Source organism: Gouania willdenowi, chromosome 11 (assembly GCF_900634775.1).
Source record: "Gouania willdenowi chromosome 11, fGouWil2.1, whole genome shotgun sequence".
Taxonomy (NCBI): domain Eukaryota; kingdom Metazoa; phylum Chordata; class Actinopteri; order Blenniiformes; family Gobiesocidae; genus Gouania; species Gouania willdenowi.
In genome coordinates, this window is record NC_041054.1 from 28,585,654 (window position 1) to 28,607,275 (window position 21,622).

Consider the following 21,622-nt stretch of genomic DNA (forward strand, 5'->3'; position numbering starts at 1 on the left):
TACTGCCGAAACAACATCCGGCGTGTGTTCCTGGACTTGATGATTTACAAATAAAGCATTGCTTATGGACAATAACAACTTTTTTATCTACTATGTTGTGTTTTGTGTTTACAAGATAGATTCAAGAAAATGTCGAATACATTGTGTATGCTGAGGTCGACCCAAGTGCCAAAGAGTCAAAATTTAGTCACTCTATAAACTTAAAGAAACTTAACTGATAAGGATTTTACTTGCCCCAGATGATCTTTACTTAAAAAAGAAGTGATTAAGTGCTGATATTTGGTATTATTCAGCTGATTCCAGTGAAAGGAACATGAAGAGGTCCGTTTGTTCCGTCAGCTGCAGGTGTTTTTTATGCAAACTGACAAGAAGGAGTCGTGATGAATTGCTTTTCAGTTTCCCTCAGTGAATACATCACATTTCTGCGGGTGACATCACCATGCACACAGCGTGCACTTCACGTGCATTCTTTGAGAATCAAACAGAACTAGGCTACATGTGGCCTGCTAGCAAGCCTAAATGAGGCCTCACCGTGCACTATGATAAACTAATAGGACATGTTGCTGTGACTTTGAGGCTTTGTACAATAAATTATTCAGCCACAAAAATACAAGTGAATAATTAACGTGATTTTCAGCAGCACCCCGTTTCCTGTCTGTAGATGTCAGCACTTGTAAAGTGTGCAGGCTACACTTTTCTGCTTGTTTTGACAGTTTTAAAGCAGCTCCTGAGCCCATGCTAGCAGTTTGTTTTATTCATGGTTCATCGTTGTAACAAGTGAAAAATTGAAAGAGATTTATTGTGGAAGCATTGTGATGTGAACGTTAGGTACACTAGAGTTTTTAGGTTCCTCATGTGTTTCTTTATTGTTCCATCAGTTGATGGAGGTCATGTTTCTCAGTATTTTATGGGAAAACTGGGTCAGTTCATGTCATTTCAACAAATTTCCAGGACATCCCACACATCTGTAATCTAAAGAAATTCTGATTTTTATTTGAATTTTACTTTTTTAACTGAGGGGCGTATGTGTCGATTTTTGTGCATTCGTATTTTTCTTCCATTTTCAGCTTCTAACATCTCAGGAACTATATCACAAAGGAAACTGAAATTTGGTATAGTAATATAGCTCCTCCTACTTAGATATACAAAAAATAATTGTTTTGTATTTTGAAAGAAAACACCCCCAAAAAGAGAAAATGTAGAACATGAGAAATTCGTTCAAAAGTAAATATTATGTTTTCAAAAATAAATGTTTTTTCTAATGCAATGGTTTAAACATTTTTTATGTTACTAGTAAAAAATAAAATAAATAAATAAATGATTATGAGAATCAGAGGCATGCTACAATGGCCTCATGTAAAATATTTTCAATATTTGCGAGTGGTGAAATAACTTAAAGTTGAGGTCCAAAAATAAAAATCAAGAAGTTATATCTAAATAAAGAATAACCTTTATTCTATCAAATAAAACAGATCTGAATAACATGCAGTTATGGACCAATGATGTCACCCAGGAACTAATGCATATATGTGACTAATCATTAGCGATGTGAACAGTCTATGTTCATAGCTCAAAGCTGATCAAATTACAGTTCCAGACAAACACAGACTCACATTTTTACAAGTTTGAGGAGCTGCATGTCCACTACATAGGATGTATAGATATGTTTGTATATTCTGAGAGAGTAGGTGGAGCTTTATTACTATTACGTAATAGAATTGTGCATCAGTGAACAGAACTATATACATTGATTACATCAAATGTTTGTGTATTTACAAACATAATAATATCATCCCACATCAACCTGAATGACTGAAGGATTACATGTGTGATCTTAAAAAATGCATGAACACTAATGCTCAATTACTTTAGTTACTGTATATATATATTTTAATATGTGTAACAGATATGGCTGAGTTCTCTGTGAAGCTAGTGAGATTCTAATGACCCCCCACCCCCATCTGTCTCCACCCTAACACCTGTGGTTATAGAAAGGCTTCAGCATCGACCACAGCTCCATCAAACACTCAATTGACCTCATTTCCACACAGAACCCTGGGAGGGTTCAGAGTGTTGAGGTCTGTAATGTTGGCACATCTCACAACCCCATCTCAATAAATCAGGAACTGCTTAATGAGATCAGAGACCTGAGCAGATCAATGACCATGTCCTGACTCTTCTATCCACAGTGACACACGGGAACAAGCCAAAGCCTTTAAAGAGTAACTAAACCCCAAACCCACTGGATACATATGTATTTAATTATTAAAGCTGTGGTACTCCATTTATTTTCTTTAATTATTAGCATCATATATCGTAAAATTAATCATTTCTTAAAGAATTGTACGTCTGCGTGCTGTCTATGTCTTATAATTAAGTATTTTAGTTAATAAAACCCCGGAAGACAAAATGTTGGTGGTCCCCCCTCCAGCTCCAATCACAAGATTTAGAGAAAGGAGGGGTGAGCAGAGCCCACAAAGGAACCTCCTCATTGGCTGCCACGATATATAGTGAAGCGTGTGCACGGTGCACACTTGTTTTAAGTCTTTGCGTGGCAACATGTTTTAATAGTAGTGCACGTTCAGCTGTCATGCGCGATTTCGTGCACGTCCGTGAGAGGAGGACTGGGAGGGATTTCAGAGTTGGGGGCGGAATTTACAAATTCAGCCACGCCCCTCTGTCATGGTTCTAAAATCAGGTAGCTTTAAATAGTGTTGTTGATTGTTCCTAGTCCAACTTTTAACATTTTGCATATTTAGTTGTAAAATGTCAGCGTTACTGGCCTCTAAGGGTTGAATGCCGGCTATTACAATTGACTATTTACAATTCGAATTATTGTGCATCACTAACTTTCACTGTTGTCCCCACCTCACCTATAAAAGCTGAGAGGAGGGTTTCCTCCAATCACAGCCCTCATTGAGAATTGATTGACAGCTCTAATGAGGAACTCCACTGCTTTGTGCATCTTGCAGTGATGTTTTTGACTCTGTGTTTCTATAAAGAGCAGATTCTGGTCAAATCAGTGGGTTCATCAATTTATGTGTGTATGTACAGACACATAGTGTGTGTATCCCTGTCTGTCTCTGTGTGTGCGTGAACATGCATGTACTTCTAGTTGCTGTGTGTGTGTGTGTGTGTGCGTGTGCGTGTACGTGTGTGTGTGTGTGTGTTTGTGGGCTGTGTATTGGGTGTAGTAGTTGAACAGGCAACAATCTGTCATTTCCAGCTCTGACCAACTGCCTGAGTGGGCGTGTCTTACTGCATCAGGAGTAACGCCCATAATCAAGGGATTATTTTTAATTTCCCCCCTTTGTGTGTCTTTGGTGTGTGTGTGTGTGTGTGTGTGTGTGTGTGTGTGTGTGTGTGTGTGTGTGTGTGTGTGTGTGTGTGTGTGTGTGTGTGTGTGTGTGTGTGTGGTTATGAAAGCACTCTGTAAATCCAGTATATTTTTGGTATATTTTTCTGGGGTTTTTTTTCTGCTATTGTGTGTTTTTCTGTCTGGTTTTTTTGGAGTCATTTTGACATTTCTATATTATTTTACTTCATCTATTTTTGCTGTTGTTTGGTGTATTTTTTGTAGTTTGTGTATTTGTGTTGCTGTTTTGTATATTTTTCTGAAATGTGTATTTTTCTGGTATTTTGTGTATCGTTCATGTTAGCTTTGCTCTTTTTTTGTGTATTTCTGCTGTTGTTTTTAATATTTTTCTGCCATTTTGTGTATTTATTGTTTTGTGTATTTGTGTTGCTGTTTTGGGTCAACACCACCAGAAGTGCAATATTTTTGAGACAGCAATGCATGTTTTGTTATTGCAATTAAATAAATGAATACATTTTATTGCATAGTTTTTTTTGTATTTGTTGTTCTGTGTACATTTTTTTGTAATTATGTGTATTTCCCTGTATTTTTGTGCATTTGGTGTGTTACTGAGATCATCTTGTGTGTTCACTTTGGGGCTTCACTACATTAGGCTGGGGGCCACATGTCTGTTGTCCTAAATAAGACACTTTGTGATGTCATTGACGAGCGCATTCTCTGATCTGTGTCCAAGCTGAGTGATGAGAGTTTTAGTCCAATGAAGCAGGTAAACTGGTCTCAAACTCAGCTTTACAGCCTCATTAACCTTGATTACATTATGTTTTTTAATTTGGAATTAGTTATTTCAAATTAAATTATTCAGAATAAAGTGTTCTGCTTTGTGTTTACATGGAAATAGTAATTATGAATAGAGATTTGCATAGAAAACCCGATTTATTCGGCTTTATTCAGTTGATTGGACAGGAGGAGAACGTGACGTATTCACATCTATCAGAAAAAAACACAATGAACCTTTTCTTTTTTGGCTACAACATAGAAGACCACATAAGAAGAACTGTTTTCACTTTAATTGTGATTGTGGTTTTGAAGCAGCAGCTCAACAATAACACACGGTTTCACTTTGGTCAGCTGAGCAGGAGAAGGAGATAGAGCAGCTTAGCAGGGAATCAGAACACAGGACTTTGGCCAATCAAAGCCAGCGGTTAATGTAACGGTTCTACCTCCACTATACAGGATGATGAGTGAAAAATGAACTTTATAATGATCCGTTCATCATTACTGAAGCTCTGGTGCTTCATACCCAGATAAAACCTGTTCTGTTTGCTGATGTCCATGTGTGTAATAAGTCGTTTATTTTTCCGTCCATCCACTTTTTTCATTATATCCATTTCTTCTAAGGCTCTTATTAAATAAATAGTCTCGGCTGGAGTCTGGTTGTCCATCCTGGACTATGTCGTCATCAGTAAGTCAAGCATGTGCAGAACAACCGGAATTCATTTAAAGCAGAATTAAGTCTGTTTACAAGATAGAAGAATTATTTAATTCGGAATTAAAATAGTAATAAACCAGCCACTTAATTCAGATTTAAGTTTAATTTAGAAATACATTTGCATTAGGAATTAAGTGTTTACAAGGTCAGATTAAAGAGGATTTAACTTTCATTCTGAATTAAAGAGGAATTAAAGCTCCTATGTAAACATGGTCATTCAGGGCATTTTCTTGCTCAGATTCTTTTGCAGCACGTCTCACGGCTTCTACTCCACACTCAGCAAATGGCCCTCAGGGCTCCACTCTACCATCCATCCATCCATCCATCATCCATCCATCCATCCATCCATCCATCATCTATCTATCTATCTATCTATCTATCTATCTATCTATCTATCTATCTATCTATCCATCCATCCATCCATCCATCCATCCATCCATCCATCCATCCATCCATCCATCCATCCATCCATCCATCTATCTATCTATCTATCTATCTATCTATCTATCTATCTATCTATCTATCTATCTATCTATCTATCTATCTATCTATCTATCTATCTATCCATCCATCTATCCATCTATCCATCTATCTATCTATCTATCTATCTATCTATCTATCTATCCATCCATCCATCCATCCATCCATCCATCCATCCATCTATCCATCCATCCATCCATCCAGTCTCATCGATAAAGATCAGCGTCCAGCACTGGCAGTCAACAGATCAGTCCCTGCAGGCTGTGAAGCAGTGAATCCACACGAGGGGGGGCGGAGACTTCATAGAACACAGAGAAGAAAGACTCTGTGTGTGTGTGTGTGTGTGTGTGCGTGCGTGTGTGTGTGTAATCATTATATATAAGCCCCCCCAGGAAAGCTTCACAGATATGATGGACTGTGTTCAAAGCTTTTTTTTTTACTGATTGTCTTGGTTTTCAGATAAAAACGTGATATTTTGAATTGTAGAGTGAAATTAATTATTTTAAAAACCTCTCAATAAGGAACTGTATTAGATAATTGGTAGCAAATATTACTTGTGTACAAATATTACACAGCTTGCATGTGCGTGGATTAAACAACTCAAAGTTAGTATTAATAACATGTGTGTGCCAAGCTTTATTATTTGTAGATGTCTGAAATAGTGTTTGTTTTATTTAGTGAATAAAACATATGTAAATAATGTTTATTTTTTGAAATAATTGTTTTTTTATTATGTTATTTCTGTAATCGTTGGGTGTAATAATCAAAATCGTAATCGAATTTTGATTAAGTGAGTCCCGTTCCTGCAGTGTTGGTGTGACGTAGGCGGACTATGGACCGAGCTGCTGCTGTTGTTGCTTCTATTGCTGCTGTTGCTGCTGCTGCTGCTGCTGCTGCTGTTGTTGCTTCTGTTGCTGCTGTTGCTGCTGCTGTTGTTGCTGTTGTTGCTGCTGTTGTTGCTGTTGCTTCTGTTGCTGCTTCTGCTGTAACTGCTGCTGCTGCTGTTGTTGTTGCTGTTGCTTCTGTTGCTGTTGTTGCTGTTGCTTCTGCTGCTGCTGCTGCTGCTGCTGTTGTTGCTGCTGCTGCTGTTGCTGTTGCCGCTGCTGTTGCTGTTGTTGCTGCTGTTGTTGCTGCTGCTGCTGCTGCTCTGTGGACTTTTTGTTGGAGATTGAATGTGAAGCTGTCAGGGCTTTAAAGGGCAGGAGAGAAATCGTTCCGATTGGGTTCAGTCATTGTCTGTCAGCTCAATCTCTTTAAGCGGAGAGAAAAGCCCGTCTGAAAAAGCTGCCTCCTCTCCATCACTTTTTTTTGTTTCTCTGCAGCTTTCCACTTCTTCTCCTGACCTCTTTGTTCTTACTGACTTACTCATCCTATCCCAGCAGATCTCTCTGTTATGGTGCCTTTCCTTGTTTTTTTAAATCAGATATATCTGTCGCTTTTACCGTTAAGAAACATATTTTTTCACAGAGAACACAGTAGGCCATGACTAATATCAGCCTTAAAAATGTAACTAAAGTGGATTTATTAAGTGAAAGGAAACATGCGGCGTGGTGGAATAGAGCCATTATGACATTTCTATTTATATAAAGACTGCTGCTTTTTTTTTTTTTGAACGGGGACAAGAAAACAAGAAATAAAAGGAACAAACAGACTCTGTGTACAAGGAAACTCCAACAGAGAAACGCAATCTGAGATGTTCAAAATAATAGATACATTTTTATTGTAATAATATGTCTGCTCAAAAGGGAGTGGGAAAAAGAAAGGCGTATTTAATCCCGCCCCCATTTCTTAATCAACAAGTTTGGTCATATTTCCTTCCGTCTGTTTGGGCTTCTAGAAATACACAGTAAGTACTAAACAGAATAGGACAACATACAAAAACTGACTAACTAATAATCAATAACTAAGATATACAAGAATACAATGCAAAATACCAACAATGGTAATACATTTCATTCAGTTCAATGCTCATTTAAAGACAACAGTCATAGATGTAATCAGTCTATTAGTTGGGCTTCGTCTCCAAAAAATCTGACTGTTCTATAATTAATCAATAGACAAACTGTAAATCTTTAGTTTCTGCTGAATATTTTCTGAGATATGGCCAATATGGGGGGGGGGGGGGGGGGGGGGGGGGGGGGTATATGCTGATTTTCGTGCATCCTTATTTTTCTTCAATTTTCAGCTTCCAATATCTAAGCGAAGGAATTACATCACATAGGAAAGTGAAATGTGCTCTAGTAATACAGCTCTACCTACTCTCTCAGAATATGTAAAAACATCTGCTATACAACATATCTGATGGACATGACAGCTCCTCAAACTACTAAAAGAGTGAGTGTGTGTTTGAAATCTAAAAAAAATGCTTTTTTTCATTGGCTCATAAGTGCATGTGGAAATGTAAGAAAAAAATCTGATATCTGTTTTAGTTTATAGTATAAAGATGACTCTTACAATTTTTCTTGGTGAGACTTCTTTATTTTTATTTTGGACCCAAACTTTGGGTTATTTCACTCATGAATAGTGAGAATCCTTTACATGTTTCTTTGTCTCATAATCATTTATTGTTTATTTGTTTTTCACTAGTAACATTAAAAAAGATGTAAAATATTCATGAAACGCAACCCCAGTGACTGAGTGATGTCACAGGTGAAGCACCCCCCCCCCCCCCCACCCCCTCGCTCTTTTTCAAAGGATTTGAACAGGAAGTTTATGAATTCAGCGATTTTGACCATAAAAAATGTTGAGATCATGTATACATTTATACAGTAGTCAAGTGGGCAGATAATAACACATTTTACCCCCTGGAATATTTGCCTCCAGAAAATGATTTTCTGAAAATTGTCAACCAAGTTTTTGTGTCAGACACTTTGTTTATTTGTTGAATCCATAAATAAGCCCTTAATAAGGAAACCTTGACCTGTTCTCTAGCGCCACCGTCAGGACAAACTATTAGATTAGAATGAATTATCTTGAATAGTTTTAATCCAAGTATTCTCAAATTTACTGACATTATCAACTACAAGATTATGAAGCCTGTTGGTTGTGGTGATGATATGACCATTGCTGCAGCGCCACCATCAGGTCAAACTTTCAGTTTTAGAGTTAGTGGATCTTGAAACTCTTTCATCCAGATCTTTTCTAATTTGGGGTTCACATTCATGTCTCTCACAGAATGAACCATACTGACTGAAGTTGGTCTTTCCATTTTTGGAAGGGACTGCGTCTGCTAGGGTTAGCACTTATTCTCATCAGAGTCCTCAACACAATCCTCATTCTCAGATACATTTTCCTCTACTTCACTTTCACTGTGAAAGTGCTGTTCCAAAACCTCATTTACAGTAAACCTTTCAGGTCACCCATGGGTCACACACAGTTTTACACAGCTAAAACAGCTTTGGATCAAAATATGTGTTCAACATATCATCATCATGATAATTTTATGCTTAAAGGTCCAGTCGTATGCTATTTTTCACCCATCTCTCTTTGTTCTAAGAACCCCAAAAACATAGTATTTGAAGTTTATTTTACCAAACTCGCCTGTTTTCCAGAGTTTTAGCCTCTGAAAAGTCACTTTCTGATCAGTTCTATAAACAGGCTGTTTTGGGGCCTGTTTTTAGTGTCTATAGACGCAGACTTTATGCCTCGCTCTTGTGAGGGTGATCAGTGAATACCAAAGCAATTTTATTTTGCTGTCCACACACTGTTGTTATTTTTTTCAGCCAAAAACTGCACGTTACAGTGAAACACATGGATAATTAAGTGGCTATTGTGATTGTGAGTCCGTCTTAGCGCTTCAGGCTGTGTGTTTATCACAGCAGCAGCAGCGGAGTCAGTCAGCTGCTTCAAACACTCATTGGCATGTTAAGCTGCTGAGTCACTTTCTTCTCCTCCTCACCTCTATTAACTACAGGACTAGTTCCTTTAAGGTGATAATCATTTATTTTGTCCAACCACTGTGTTGCATTGTGTCACAAACACGTCAGATCAAGTTAAAGGTGATATAACGAATACTAAAAACGGAATAGCTCCCTGGGTGCTACACTGTGCTGCCCACTGCTCCTCAGGGAGGGGTTTAATGCAGAGAACACATTTAGTGTATGTAGCTTTACATGCTGTATATGACAGTATAATATAACATATGATCTATATTGAACCACAGTGATTGTTTTAGCTGTGAGGCAGTTTCACATAGGGTAGGAGGAGCCAGGATTGTCAGGAGGAGGAGTTTCCAACTTATGATGTAATATTGGGGGGAAAATCCAACTGGTCTGTTTGGAGCTGACTTTTTATAAAAAATTAAATTTTCATAATAATGCCCCTTTAATAAATTGTAACTATCAAATTAGGAAAAGTCATGAAATATCAAGCACAAAATTATTTTTTGAATGATAAACATTTAATGGGCGACCGTGGCTCAGGTGGTAGAGGGTCGTCTTCTGATCGAGAGGTTGGGGGTTCGATCCCAGTACCTGACTGTGTGTCGAAGTGTCCTTGGGCAAGACACTGAACCCTAAGTTGCTCCCAGTGGTCGACTAGCACCTTGCATGGCAGTCCTGTCCCACTGGTGTGTGAATGTGAGAGTGATTGGGTGAATGAGCTGATATGTAAAGCGCTTTGAGACTGTTTCAGTGGTGATAAAGCGCTATATAAAATCAAGTCCATTTACCATTTACCAATGGGGGCAAATTGACAACAAGGATAATAGGGGGGTTGATGGTCAGTGAATCATCTAAACATGCAGGGACAGATGATGAAACGGAAACGACACAAAAATGTGTAATCTCTGAAACATCTCTGAAACAGAATAGAGAAGATGACATAAAATCGCTACACATCCCGTGAGTGGATGAGCTGTAGTAAAACTCTGTGTAGGCTCGTCTGTTTACATCACATTGTGTTCTGCTGCAGAGTCTCTATTGATACTGAGACAGAAATCAATTACCACGCCATCGTCGTGAACGATGTTCAACATGTTCTGAGATAATGACTTCCTGCTGCCATGTACAGTATCAACTCTGGGTGTTTTTTTTTATTAGCACACACTCATAAACAATTCATGCAGCTCTGTAATGAAAACAAAGCCTATCCAATTGCATGTAAATCTTGTTTTTATAGCAATAGAGTTTACAGCTTTCACCCTTTGATTTTAATGCACACTCTGACAGCCTCCTGGGACACGGTATGGATTCTGTTCTTCAACACCATCAATTGTTCCAGCATTGAATTATATTAGTCTAACTCAAAATGTACAGGAGGTGCATATTAAAATGTTTCTATTTTTTTAAACTCCAACGATCTCTGCACAGCTTGTTTTCCTCTGCACAACGTCAGGATGGACACGATGCATGTTCACTGGTTAAAACAAATTAATCAAGTCCAGTCTTTGCTGGAGCACTATTTATCCTTCCCAACAAAAGCTTGAATGACCTTCCCCTTTAACTGGTTTACTTGACTGTAAGCACATGCCTTTAATGCCTTTCACAGAGAGTTACTCTGCTTGTTTATAAAAAAATATAAATCAAAGTTTGCTATCAAAATCACGTTATTAGGACAAGTGCTCCCAGATTAGGAACCGTAGACCAATAGCAGTGGATTAAAGCAACTCCAGTTCCATTTACAACAGACGTGGGCAACTGGTGGCCCAGGGGCCACACGTGGCCCTCTGTGTAATTCTGAGCAGCCTCTAAAGTAAACACACATAAATGACTCCAAAAAACACACAAAATGACAAATGTTTAGACTAAAGGACCACAAAACGACTAGAAAAGACAAAATGTACAAAATTACTACTAAAACATGAAAAAATACAATAATATACTAAATTACTCCAAAAACACATAAAAACAGCAAAATATGCCAAATGAGATTTTTAAAAAAATCCAAATTACAACAGAAATATACAAAATGACAACAAAAACACACAAAACAACAAAAACGTACAAAATGAGAGCAAAAATAAAGAAAATGAGAGAAAAATGATCACAAAAAACCCACAAAACCCTTTGTTCTTTCTGTATTATTGCTCAGATCTGTCATTACTCTAAATACTGCACACACACACATATATAGCTACATTCGTGCTTTATATATATATATATATATATCATAAATTCCGGACTATAAGCCGCTAATTTTTTCTCACGCTTTGAACCATGCGGCTTAAACAATGACGCGGCTAAATTGTGTAAATTGTGGATTTTTCCCGGTTTTATAAGCTTCATGCTGCCACAAAAAATTGAGTTCCGTCACATTAGATCAGGTGGAACAATGACATTGTTAACATTAAATCATTTTTGCTTGCACAGAATCATTGTGATCACTCATTTTGTCATGATGCACAATGTTGTCAGAGAGAGAGAGGGAGCGCCCGCTGCAGCAACGTGGATGAAGTAAAAGTCAACCACTTTGTAACAGAAAGATAAACAGCATAAAGTTGTTAAATCCTCGCGTTCGGTTTGTTCAGGACAAAGCGGTATAAAAAGTGCATTACAATTACAGAAGAATTAAGAATGAGAAATTAAGAATTTGAGCAAAGCTTTCCATCCTTAAACCTGTTGTGTTGCACATAAAGGACAATTCATGTAATATTCTGAAATATTTGACAGTGTAACCCTGTGAATACTGTACGTGACTTACTGCAGGTAAGTTTTTTTATTTCTCAAATGGAAGTACTGTATGTACGTCTGTAAGACAAAACTGATAAATAAAGGACTGACAATAACCTTCAGCGTCCAATGACAGTTCCATTCTGCACACTCATCCTCCCAGTGTGATGAGCTGTGACATCCTGACAGCCTGTTCTAACAAACTCAAGTCCTCATGAAGCCTCTTTTCAGGCGTTTTTACAGAAGTCCTGGTGGAAAGTACAAATGTAGCTTTGCTGACGTCGTCGTGTTATACACGATCGTTTCTATTTGATGTGACTTCATCTGATTTGATCTGTCTGACCTGTAGGGGCTCCAACATGCGACCCTCCTAAATAAACACACAAAAACAATCCTCAAAAACATACACAATCACAAAGAAATGCATTAAAGGATTAAAGGACAACAAAGATCACGACAACAACAATACAACATTAACATTATTGTTAACTACAAAATGACTCCACAAACACACACAGAGCCAACAAAAAGTGCACAAAATGACAACAAAAATTATACAAAATGATAGAAAAATTTACAAAATATACAACATGACAACAAAAACATACAAAATAATAGATTAATATAAAAACATTTACAAATTGACAACATAACTATACAAGAAGACTTCAAAAACACACAAAACAACAACAACGAAAACATACAAAATAAAAGAAGAGTATAGAAAATGACAACAAAAACATACAAAATGACTTCAAAAACACACAAAACAAGACAAAAAAAACATACATATTTAAATAAGAATATACAAATAAAAATGATAAGAGAAGTATGTATACGCAATGCTGACTAAATAATAAGTGAGTGTACGCCGTTTATCCTGGATGACACCAGTGGGATAATGTACAGTATGTATCAGTATCAGTTTATATTGGAAATCAAGTGTCAAACAATCTGGGATATTCACAGAAAGCTAAAATCTAACATCTCTAATTAAAACTCAATATGTTTTTGGGATTTGGTAATGAGTGGATATTATTTCATTGATTCTTGTATTTCAGATTATCCATTATGTTCTTGTACCGTTGGTTAACAGTGCAGTACGTGTGATCCCACAGTGACTGTTAGACTGTTATATGTTGTGGTGATGACGTCAACCAGTCATCCCAACACTGACTGTCTGTGCCTAAGGGTAAACGTGGAGGAGGTTTTTATGGTGAATGGATGGCGGTCGGTGGGTCGACCAGTGATGAATAGCAGAGTTAATTGTTACGACGTCCCTAATGGTCCGACCTCAGAATGAACAATAATAAACCAATGAGTGGAAAAGAAGCTGTGACTGTATCCATCTGTCCAGGCCTTTGGTATATTGATCGGCCCCAGGCTTTTTTATGCTCCATGTTTTCCTCAACAGTTTGATTTACAAGCATAGTTAAGCACTAGTGCTCACATTTTTATTTACAAGTACTCACATTTGGTTTACTAGTGCATGAGTACACTTGACTAGTAAAGCAAAAGGTGTCACTACTCACTAGTTAGCATCATATGCTAATAGAGGGGCGGGAAAAGCAAATTCATGCTTGTCATTGGCTTTCAAAAGTATTCCAACCAATCAGGGAGCTGGATTTGGTGATAATCCCTCCTACTTCATTTACATTAGCACTCCTCATACTATTAGTGAGTGTATAAGTGTACTAGTACAACTAATAAATAAAACATTATTATTGGTGCACTAGTACGCCAAAAACATTGAATAGTCAAGCCAAATATTCTCCTAATAAACAACTCTGCTTGGGCTTGGACCAATAATCTAAACTCTAATCTCACTATGTACTTTACATCTCACTAGTAGTACTAATGCACTATACATCTCACTAGTAGTACTAGTGAACTCTACATCTCACTAGTAGTACTAGTGAACTCTACATCTCACTAGTAGTACTAGTGAACTCTACATCTCACTAGTAGTAATAATGAACTCTGCATCTCACTAGTAGTACTAATGCACTCTACATCTCACTAGTAGTACTAGTGAACTCTATATCTCACTAGTAGTACTAGTGAACTCTATATCTCACTAGTAGTACTAGTGTCCTCTACATCTCACTAGTAGTAATAATGAACTCTGCATCTCACTAGTAGTACTAATGCACTCTACATCTCACTAGTAGTAATAATACACTCTACATCTCACTAGTAGTACTAGTGAACTCTACATCTCACTAGTAGTACTAATGCACTCTACATCTCACTAGTAGTAATAATGCACTCTACATCTCACTAGTAGTACTAATGCACTCTACATCTCACTAGTAGTAATAATGCACTCTACATCTCACTAGTAGTACTAATGCACTATACATCTCACTAGTAGTACTAATGCACTCTACATCTCACTAGTAGTACTAGTGAACTCTACATCTCACTAGTAGTAATAATGCACTCTACATCTCACTAGTAGTACTAGTAAAGTCTACTTGTGCACTAGTGAATTTAAATTAAGTACATTTGCTCCTAATGTGGTACTAGTCGAGTTTAATTATGTTTGCTATCACTGATGTCACATTGATGCTCAAACAGTTCTGCATAAATTTGTATAGTTTGTACCTTCATCATATCCATTGTTGATTTTCTCAAACTTTGAGTAGAGTTTGTGTATCCACAGTTACTAAAGTGGAACCAAGAATGTCTTTGTTTTCAAGTAGATATCCTCTCTGTCCTCTGTCTCTGCATGTGGTGCATTTAATGAGATGAGTGAATAAAGTGTAGTGCTGCGTTTAAAGACTCCTCTGGAATGGATAATAACATGCCTTCTGTCCACTGCCTCTTTTAATGTACCGTCCTCCAAAACTACACACTCATGTCTCAGCATATGGAACATGATTCTAATCTAATCTAATCATGGAAGTGATTATCTGGTCTTTCTTTGCTTTTGGTCAAATATCTCAACTAGAAGGTCGGGCACTGGGAGAGTTTGCAAGTCCTGAGGACGTAGACGACTTTCACCACCACCAGATTGGAATTTATGATATCGGGTCTTCTGCTGATTGGATGTGGCATTTTCCTGATTTATCGCAAAATTGGATTACGTTGGCAGCACTATTGGAAGCCACAGTCATCGACGAAAGGGGCCAAACTCTCCGAACTCTCTCAGATGGATTCCATTGTGGAACTTTAAGAGGAGTGGATAGTTTGTTTCACAGGAAATGGCCACACTATTGGATTACTGATCAAATTGACTAGGAACAATAGGGCTGGCAGTCATGTTATGGCTAACCTGTCTCAAAACACTTTCTCTCTTCTTGTGTTTGTTGCTTTTTTGTTGCAATGCTGCTCAAGAGATTTTTCATGTTCTTAAACTATGCCCCTCTCTACAAGGGCCTAGTTTAGTTTTTGTCTTTTTTATCTCTTCCTCTTACACATTGTTGTGATCCCATTTCTCATCTAAATAAGGGGCGTCGCCCTTGTGGGGAACCGCAGTTTTCCCGCTCCTGTGCTCCCATTTTATAAATATTATGTGTGATTGTCTTTTCATGTTTTCTTGGACGAGATGAAACTGAAATCTTATTTCGTTGCTCTGTTGCTTTGTAACATGTGCAATGACAAAGAAACTCATCATCATCAGCATGATTAGACAACCTTTAATATTTGTTTAACATTTATTACAACAGGGGAATCTTTCTTTCAGGTTACTTTATTTATACCTGCAGGTGCATTAGTTTCATTCCACTACCAACACTTTTAACATAACCCAACAACACATCAGGGCACAAAAAGATAATAATGTTAATATAAGATAACTCTATTTCATGTTAGTTTAGTTCAGAGACGGGCAACTGTTATCACAGCAGGGGATGTGATAGAAGATGTGATTATATGTGATCTGTTTCACATATTTCTGTCAGCATTTAGAATAATGACCAATCTGAACATTAACACTGGAAAGAAAAAAAAGAGTTTTCCACATTTTCCCATCATTTTAGTGTATCTTTTGTTGTTTTCTGTGTCATTTTGTGTGTTTTTGGAGTCAATTTGAGTGTTTTTGGAGTTATTTTGTGTGTTTTGATTTTTTGAGTCACTTTGTTTTTGTTCTGTGTGGGTTTTTTAAGGTTTTTCATTGTCATTTTGTGTTTTGTTGCCATTTCCTTAAAATAAAAAAAATAATAATAATTTTGTCTGTTTTTTTTAGACATTGTGGGCCTGTACTACGAAGCTTGATAAATATATACTGGAAATCTCTCCTTTAGCTTCACTTAGCCAAACATTATTTACCAGTACTACGAAGCTGGTTATTAACATGTTTACTTAAGACAGGTGATTCCAACCTAGATTTTTGCGCATCCTCATAAAAGGAGCGGAGATTTCAGCGTCAGACCAATCACAAGGCAAGGCAAGGCAAATTTATTTGTATAGCGCATTTCATACTCAAGGCAACTCAATGTGCTTTACATGATAAAACATTCAATTGTTTAAAATCAATAATAATTCCAATACAGCTTCTTAAGTCAGATATTTGGCATCTAAGCTGTCTTGAAAGAAATAACATTTGGTGATTTCATCTCCTTTGAATATATGTCATTCTTACTGAAGGGTGATTCAAGAGTTCTGTTTTTAATCGTTTATAGACCCCCAAAAATATTCTGGAACTGCCGTCAGTTGTATGCACTGAATACAACTTTTTAATAATAACAGGTGACTTAAATATTTATGTAGACAATAACATGGACAATACTGCCAAAGAACTGTATGCTTTAATGGATACTTTTGGTCTTATACAACATGTGACTGGTCCGACACACACTCAAGGTCACACTTTGGATCTGGTTATCTCTAAAGGTGTTGATATCTCTGCTTTTGATGTAAGAGACTTAGCTCTATCTGATCATTTCTGTGTCTTTTTTACTGAGAGACTGTACTACTACCTACCTACTTCTGTGTGTTTAAAGAAAAGGTATATAAATAACACAAGTGCACAGTTTATGGAAGCCATAGCAATGACACCAACATTGAGTGCTGAGACAGTTGATAATCTGTAATGTCATAGATGTGGTGGCTCCAAACAAAACTAAGAGAAAACCAAACACACAGAAAACACCTTGGAGGAGGACTGAGATAATGCAGAATTTGAAATCTGACTGTAGAAGAGCTGAGCGTAAATGGAGATCAACAAAACTCCAAATTCATCTAGAACTATACAAAATAAGTCTGCGAAAATTCAATGATGGCTTGTTCAAAGCAAGGCAGCAATACTTTTCTGAAATTATTGCCAAAAATGTCAACAACTCTCGCACATTGTTTTCTGTAATTGAAAAGCTCACAACCCCCCCAGATCAGATAGCCCCTGAATTACTGTCAACTGGAAAATGCAATGAATTTGCTGTATATTTCAATGAAAAATTACAATCAATAAGGTCAAACATCAGAACAAACCAGCAAAATCACAAAAAGCTTGAACAGCTTCAACCACTGAGGGATGAGTCAACTACAATGTTAGAGTTTATTACAGTGAACCCAAAAACAATAGAGGAGACTGTTCAGCAGCTGAATCCATCAATGTGTTGCCTTGACACAATACCCTCAAACTTCTTTAAAACTGTTGTAAAGAACATCTCCAGAGTGAAAGGTTTAATGACTCAGAAAGATCAGGAGAAACTGGTCCATGCTTTTATCTCCAGCAGACTGGACTATTGTAATGGTCTTCTGACAGGAATCCCCCAAAAAACCATCAAACATCTACAGCTGGTTCAGAACGCTGCAGCTCAGGTCTGAACCAGAACAAAGAGGTCAGAACACATTACTCCAATTTTAAAGCCTTTACACTGGCTCCCAGTCAGCCTCAGAATAGACTTTATTTAAAGTTCTGCTGCTGGTTATAAATCTGTGAATGGGTTTGGTCCAGAATACATCAGTGACATGTTAGTCAGGTATGAACCCAGCAGGTCTCTCATATCTATGGACACAGGTCAGATAGTGGAGCCCAGAGCTCACAGTAACCATGGTGATGCTGTGTTTAGTTGTTATGCTGCAAAGAAGTGGAACAAACTGCAGCAGATCTGAAGTCAGCATCACATGTGAACATTTTTACATCAAAGTTAAAGGAACTTTTTTTCTTTACTGCGTATGATTGAGAGAGAGATTAATGGTCATGTTGTTGATTTAATGTGTTTGTTGATGATTTGAACTGGTGATTTTAAATGTTCTTATTGATTTTAAGCAATTGAATGTTTTATCATGTGAAGCACATTGAGTTGCCTTGTGTATGAAATGCGCTATACAAATAAATTTGCCTTGTCTTACCTTGCCTTGAATTGGGTTTTGTTTTCTTGTCTCGTCATTTGGGAACTACTTACTCAAATAGAGCCAAAGTGGTGAATAAAGCACTAAGTATAAAACTGTTAGTCCGGAATGTGTTGATTTAACAGTTAAATTATTTTAAATGTTTAAATGGTGCCTGTGCTTTTTAACTGGTGACGTTAACAACATGTGTGACCAAGCAGACAGAAGCAAAGGTTGCTAACTTGTGTTAAACGTTTAGCATTATTAGTCATCAAGAATGTGAGGTAATACAGTACGTGACAGATTTCAGTCCCTGCAGGATTTTCACTTTAATTTTGCTTAATTTTGTGATCAATTTTTATTTAGTTTGCAGAAATTTTGTGTAATAACTTGAGAAAAATTGCAGGATTTTTTGAAAAATTGAGAGTTCTTTCAACAATTTCTGATTGGAAATGACTGTCATCATGTGAAAACATTGAGCTCTGCAAATATTGTGCTGTAGTGTTTGATGATGAATTTGGTATTTTACACAATGATTCCTGTTTTCTGGAGTCACTAAAGCTCATGTAAAAGCAGGCGATGCAGTAAACTAGTCAATCCTGATGATTTTCCTGTCACACTCCCAAATGAACCATCGTAATAGATTCTACTAATTGTTTCTACTTCTATCATTTTGAAATAATTGCTTAGTTTAGTCAAACATGAGTTTCTGATTATGACAAAAAGTGAACTTTTAATTAAACGTCTGTTTAGAAGTGGTTTGAAAAAAAAAAAAAAAGTTGCTCTGTCATCATCTCGTCTCTCTTTATGTGATACTGTGTAGTTATTAAAACCGTCCTGTCTGTCTGCAGGTCATCTTTGAGGCGACTGTTTCTGAGGAGCGACTGGGCTACATCGCCTTGGACGACATCGTGCTGCTCAATTATCCGTGCTGTAAGTAGCTCTGTGTTCCTAGCCGCCCGCTGACCTTTAGCGTGTCCACGTGAACAATGGACGCCCTGCATGGCCTGTGAAAGCTCCACAGCTTCCTCCATCTCCTTCGTAACCTGGTACGACATCACAGCACAACAAGCTGTGTGTCTGCTTTTAGCCACAATAGTTAGCTTCACTGTAGCGCTCAGACTAAAGCTCTGTGGCAAACACTCGGTTTGGCCTGAAAAGTGAAGGTCATTGTAAGAACTTTCCTGAGTTCCATTAGCGATAAGAAGAAGAAGAAGAAGTCGAAGAGTAATTTGTCTCTACACTATTATTATTATTATTATTATTATTATTATTATTATTATTATTGTTATTATTATTATTATTATTATTATTATTATTATTATTATTATTATTATTATTATTATTATTATTATTATTTTTCTTTAAGCCGTAACATCAGCAGCTTCCAGTGATGCCTTTTCCAGCTAAAGCGACCGAGCGTGCTGATGCCTTTAGGTCATGGGCTCAAATGTTATTTACAGGGTTTCCACATGCAAAAATACACAAAATGAATCCAGAATCACTACAAATGCACAAAAACACAACAGAAAGATAGAAAAATTCACAAATTGACTCCAAAAAACATCCATTACAGAAAAATACACCAAACAAAAAATATATATAAAAATGAGTAAAAAAAAAACAAACACCTTTATCATGTTCATGTCTCATAGAATTATACCAGATAAATCACACACACTATTTTATTTTGTTCCCACAAATAAACCCCTTTATAACACTACAGAATACAGAGTATGTACACCTCTTTGTACATCCAACCTTCAAACACATACTCAGTTGGCCATAATTGACAACTCTACTTAAGCTCCTCCCACTATATGAATACATACTTCTGACGGGCACTTCACTAGTGATTTAAAATGACTAACAGTGCATTTATGGTGGGGATGAAAACAGAATTTCAACCTTTTACATTTTTTTTAAGAAAATCAACTTGGATTCCTTGATATGTAAAGCTTATACTGATAAAAACTTTAAATGTGATTCTGCTGCTTCTTTTTTACTACAAAAATCACTTCCTCTCAATGGGAAAATGAAACTTATTTATATACTGTATGTTTTTTTTTCGCTGCTTAAATGTGAGAAAATGTTAATGAAGGATGATGTGGGTCTTTATGAGCTCATGAAATTCAGATCTCCTTCTCAGGCGCTGCAGAGAAATCTGGCTGGCACATATAATAAATCATTGAAGCCTCAAAGGAAAACAGAGAAACTAGAACAGCCCAGAATTATTTGCATGTGTCTAATCTCTGCGTTGACTTCACCACTTGCCCTCAGTAAGTGTTGACCTTGTGCTGGAACAAGATTTCATGCATTACAAAGCCTACAGAGGTTACACCTAATCAATCATGTATGATAATACAACACACACACACACACACACACTGGTTCAGACCTTCAACAACCATGGTTTGCCCTTTGTAAAAAAAACTCAACACATTTCACGTTTGTCAGCAGGAGATGTCTTAAAGTGGTATAAATTAGTTTCTGGACCCTCGATCATGTCCATTATTTTTATTTATAAATCATTGGGTGTTTGGATCAACAACTTCATTTTGAGCTATAAAAAAAACTGATGGACAGGAATATTTCAGCAGTGAAACATTTATTTGACTAACAGAAGATGTAAAATATGCATCAAAACATAATTACACAGGTTCAAACGTGTTTGTGTAATTAGTCGGTGTGTGTAATAAGTCCCTGTGTGTGTGTAATAAGTCTGTGCTTGTAATAAGTATGTGTGTCTGTGTGTGTGTGTGTGTGTGTGTGTGTGTAATAAGTATGTGTGTGTAATATGTCTGTGTGTGTGTAATACTGTCTGTGTGTGTAATAGGTCTGTGTGTGTGTAATAAGTCTGTGTTCGTAATAAGTATGTGTGTGTGTGTGTGTGTGTGTAATTACTCCCTGTGTGTGTGTAATAAGTCTGTGCTTGTAATAAGTATGTGTGTGTGTGTGTGTGTGTGTGTGTGTGTGTGTAATAAGTATGTGTGTGTGTGTGTGTGTGTGTAATAAGTCCCTGTGTGTGTGTAATAAGTCTGTGCTTGTAATAAGTATGTGTGTGTGTGTGTGTGTAATAAGTATGTGTGTGTAATATGTCTTTGTGTGTGTAATACCGTCTGTGTGTGTAATAGGTCTGTGTGTGTGTGTAATAAGTCTGTGTTCGTAATAAGTATGTGTGTGTGTGTGTGTGTAATAAGTCTGTGTCTGTGTAATATGTCTGTGTGTGTGTAATACTGTAAGTCTGTGTGTGTAATAAGTCTGTGTGTGTGTGTGTGTGTGTGTGTGTGTGTGTGTGTGTGTGTGTGTGTGTGTGTAATATGTCTGTGTGTGTAATAGGTCTGTGTGTGTGTAATAAGTCTGTGTTTGTAATAAGTATGTGTATGTGTGTGTGTGTGTGTGTGTGTGTGTAATAGGTCTGTGTCTGTGTAATAAGTCTGTGTGTGTGTAATA

The 21,622-nt window shown here is 37.0% G+C and overlaps 1 protein-coding gene across 4 annotated transcripts in view; it reads left to right on the forward strand.

The window, feature by feature from the left end:
• ptprua (protein tyrosine phosphatase receptor type Ua) overlaps positions 1-21,622 on the forward strand; it is a 389,498-nt gene that overhangs the window by 189,410 nt on the left and 178,466 nt on the right. For all 4 annotated transcript variants that reach the window (XM_028461775.1, XM_028461776.1, XM_028461777.1 and 1 more), the window contains exon 4: positions 19,021-19,102. In XM_028461775.1, the coding sequence (XP_028317576.1) occupies positions 19,021-19,102 (82 nt within the window). The remainder of the gene's footprint in view (positions 1-19,020; positions 19,103-21,622) is intronic.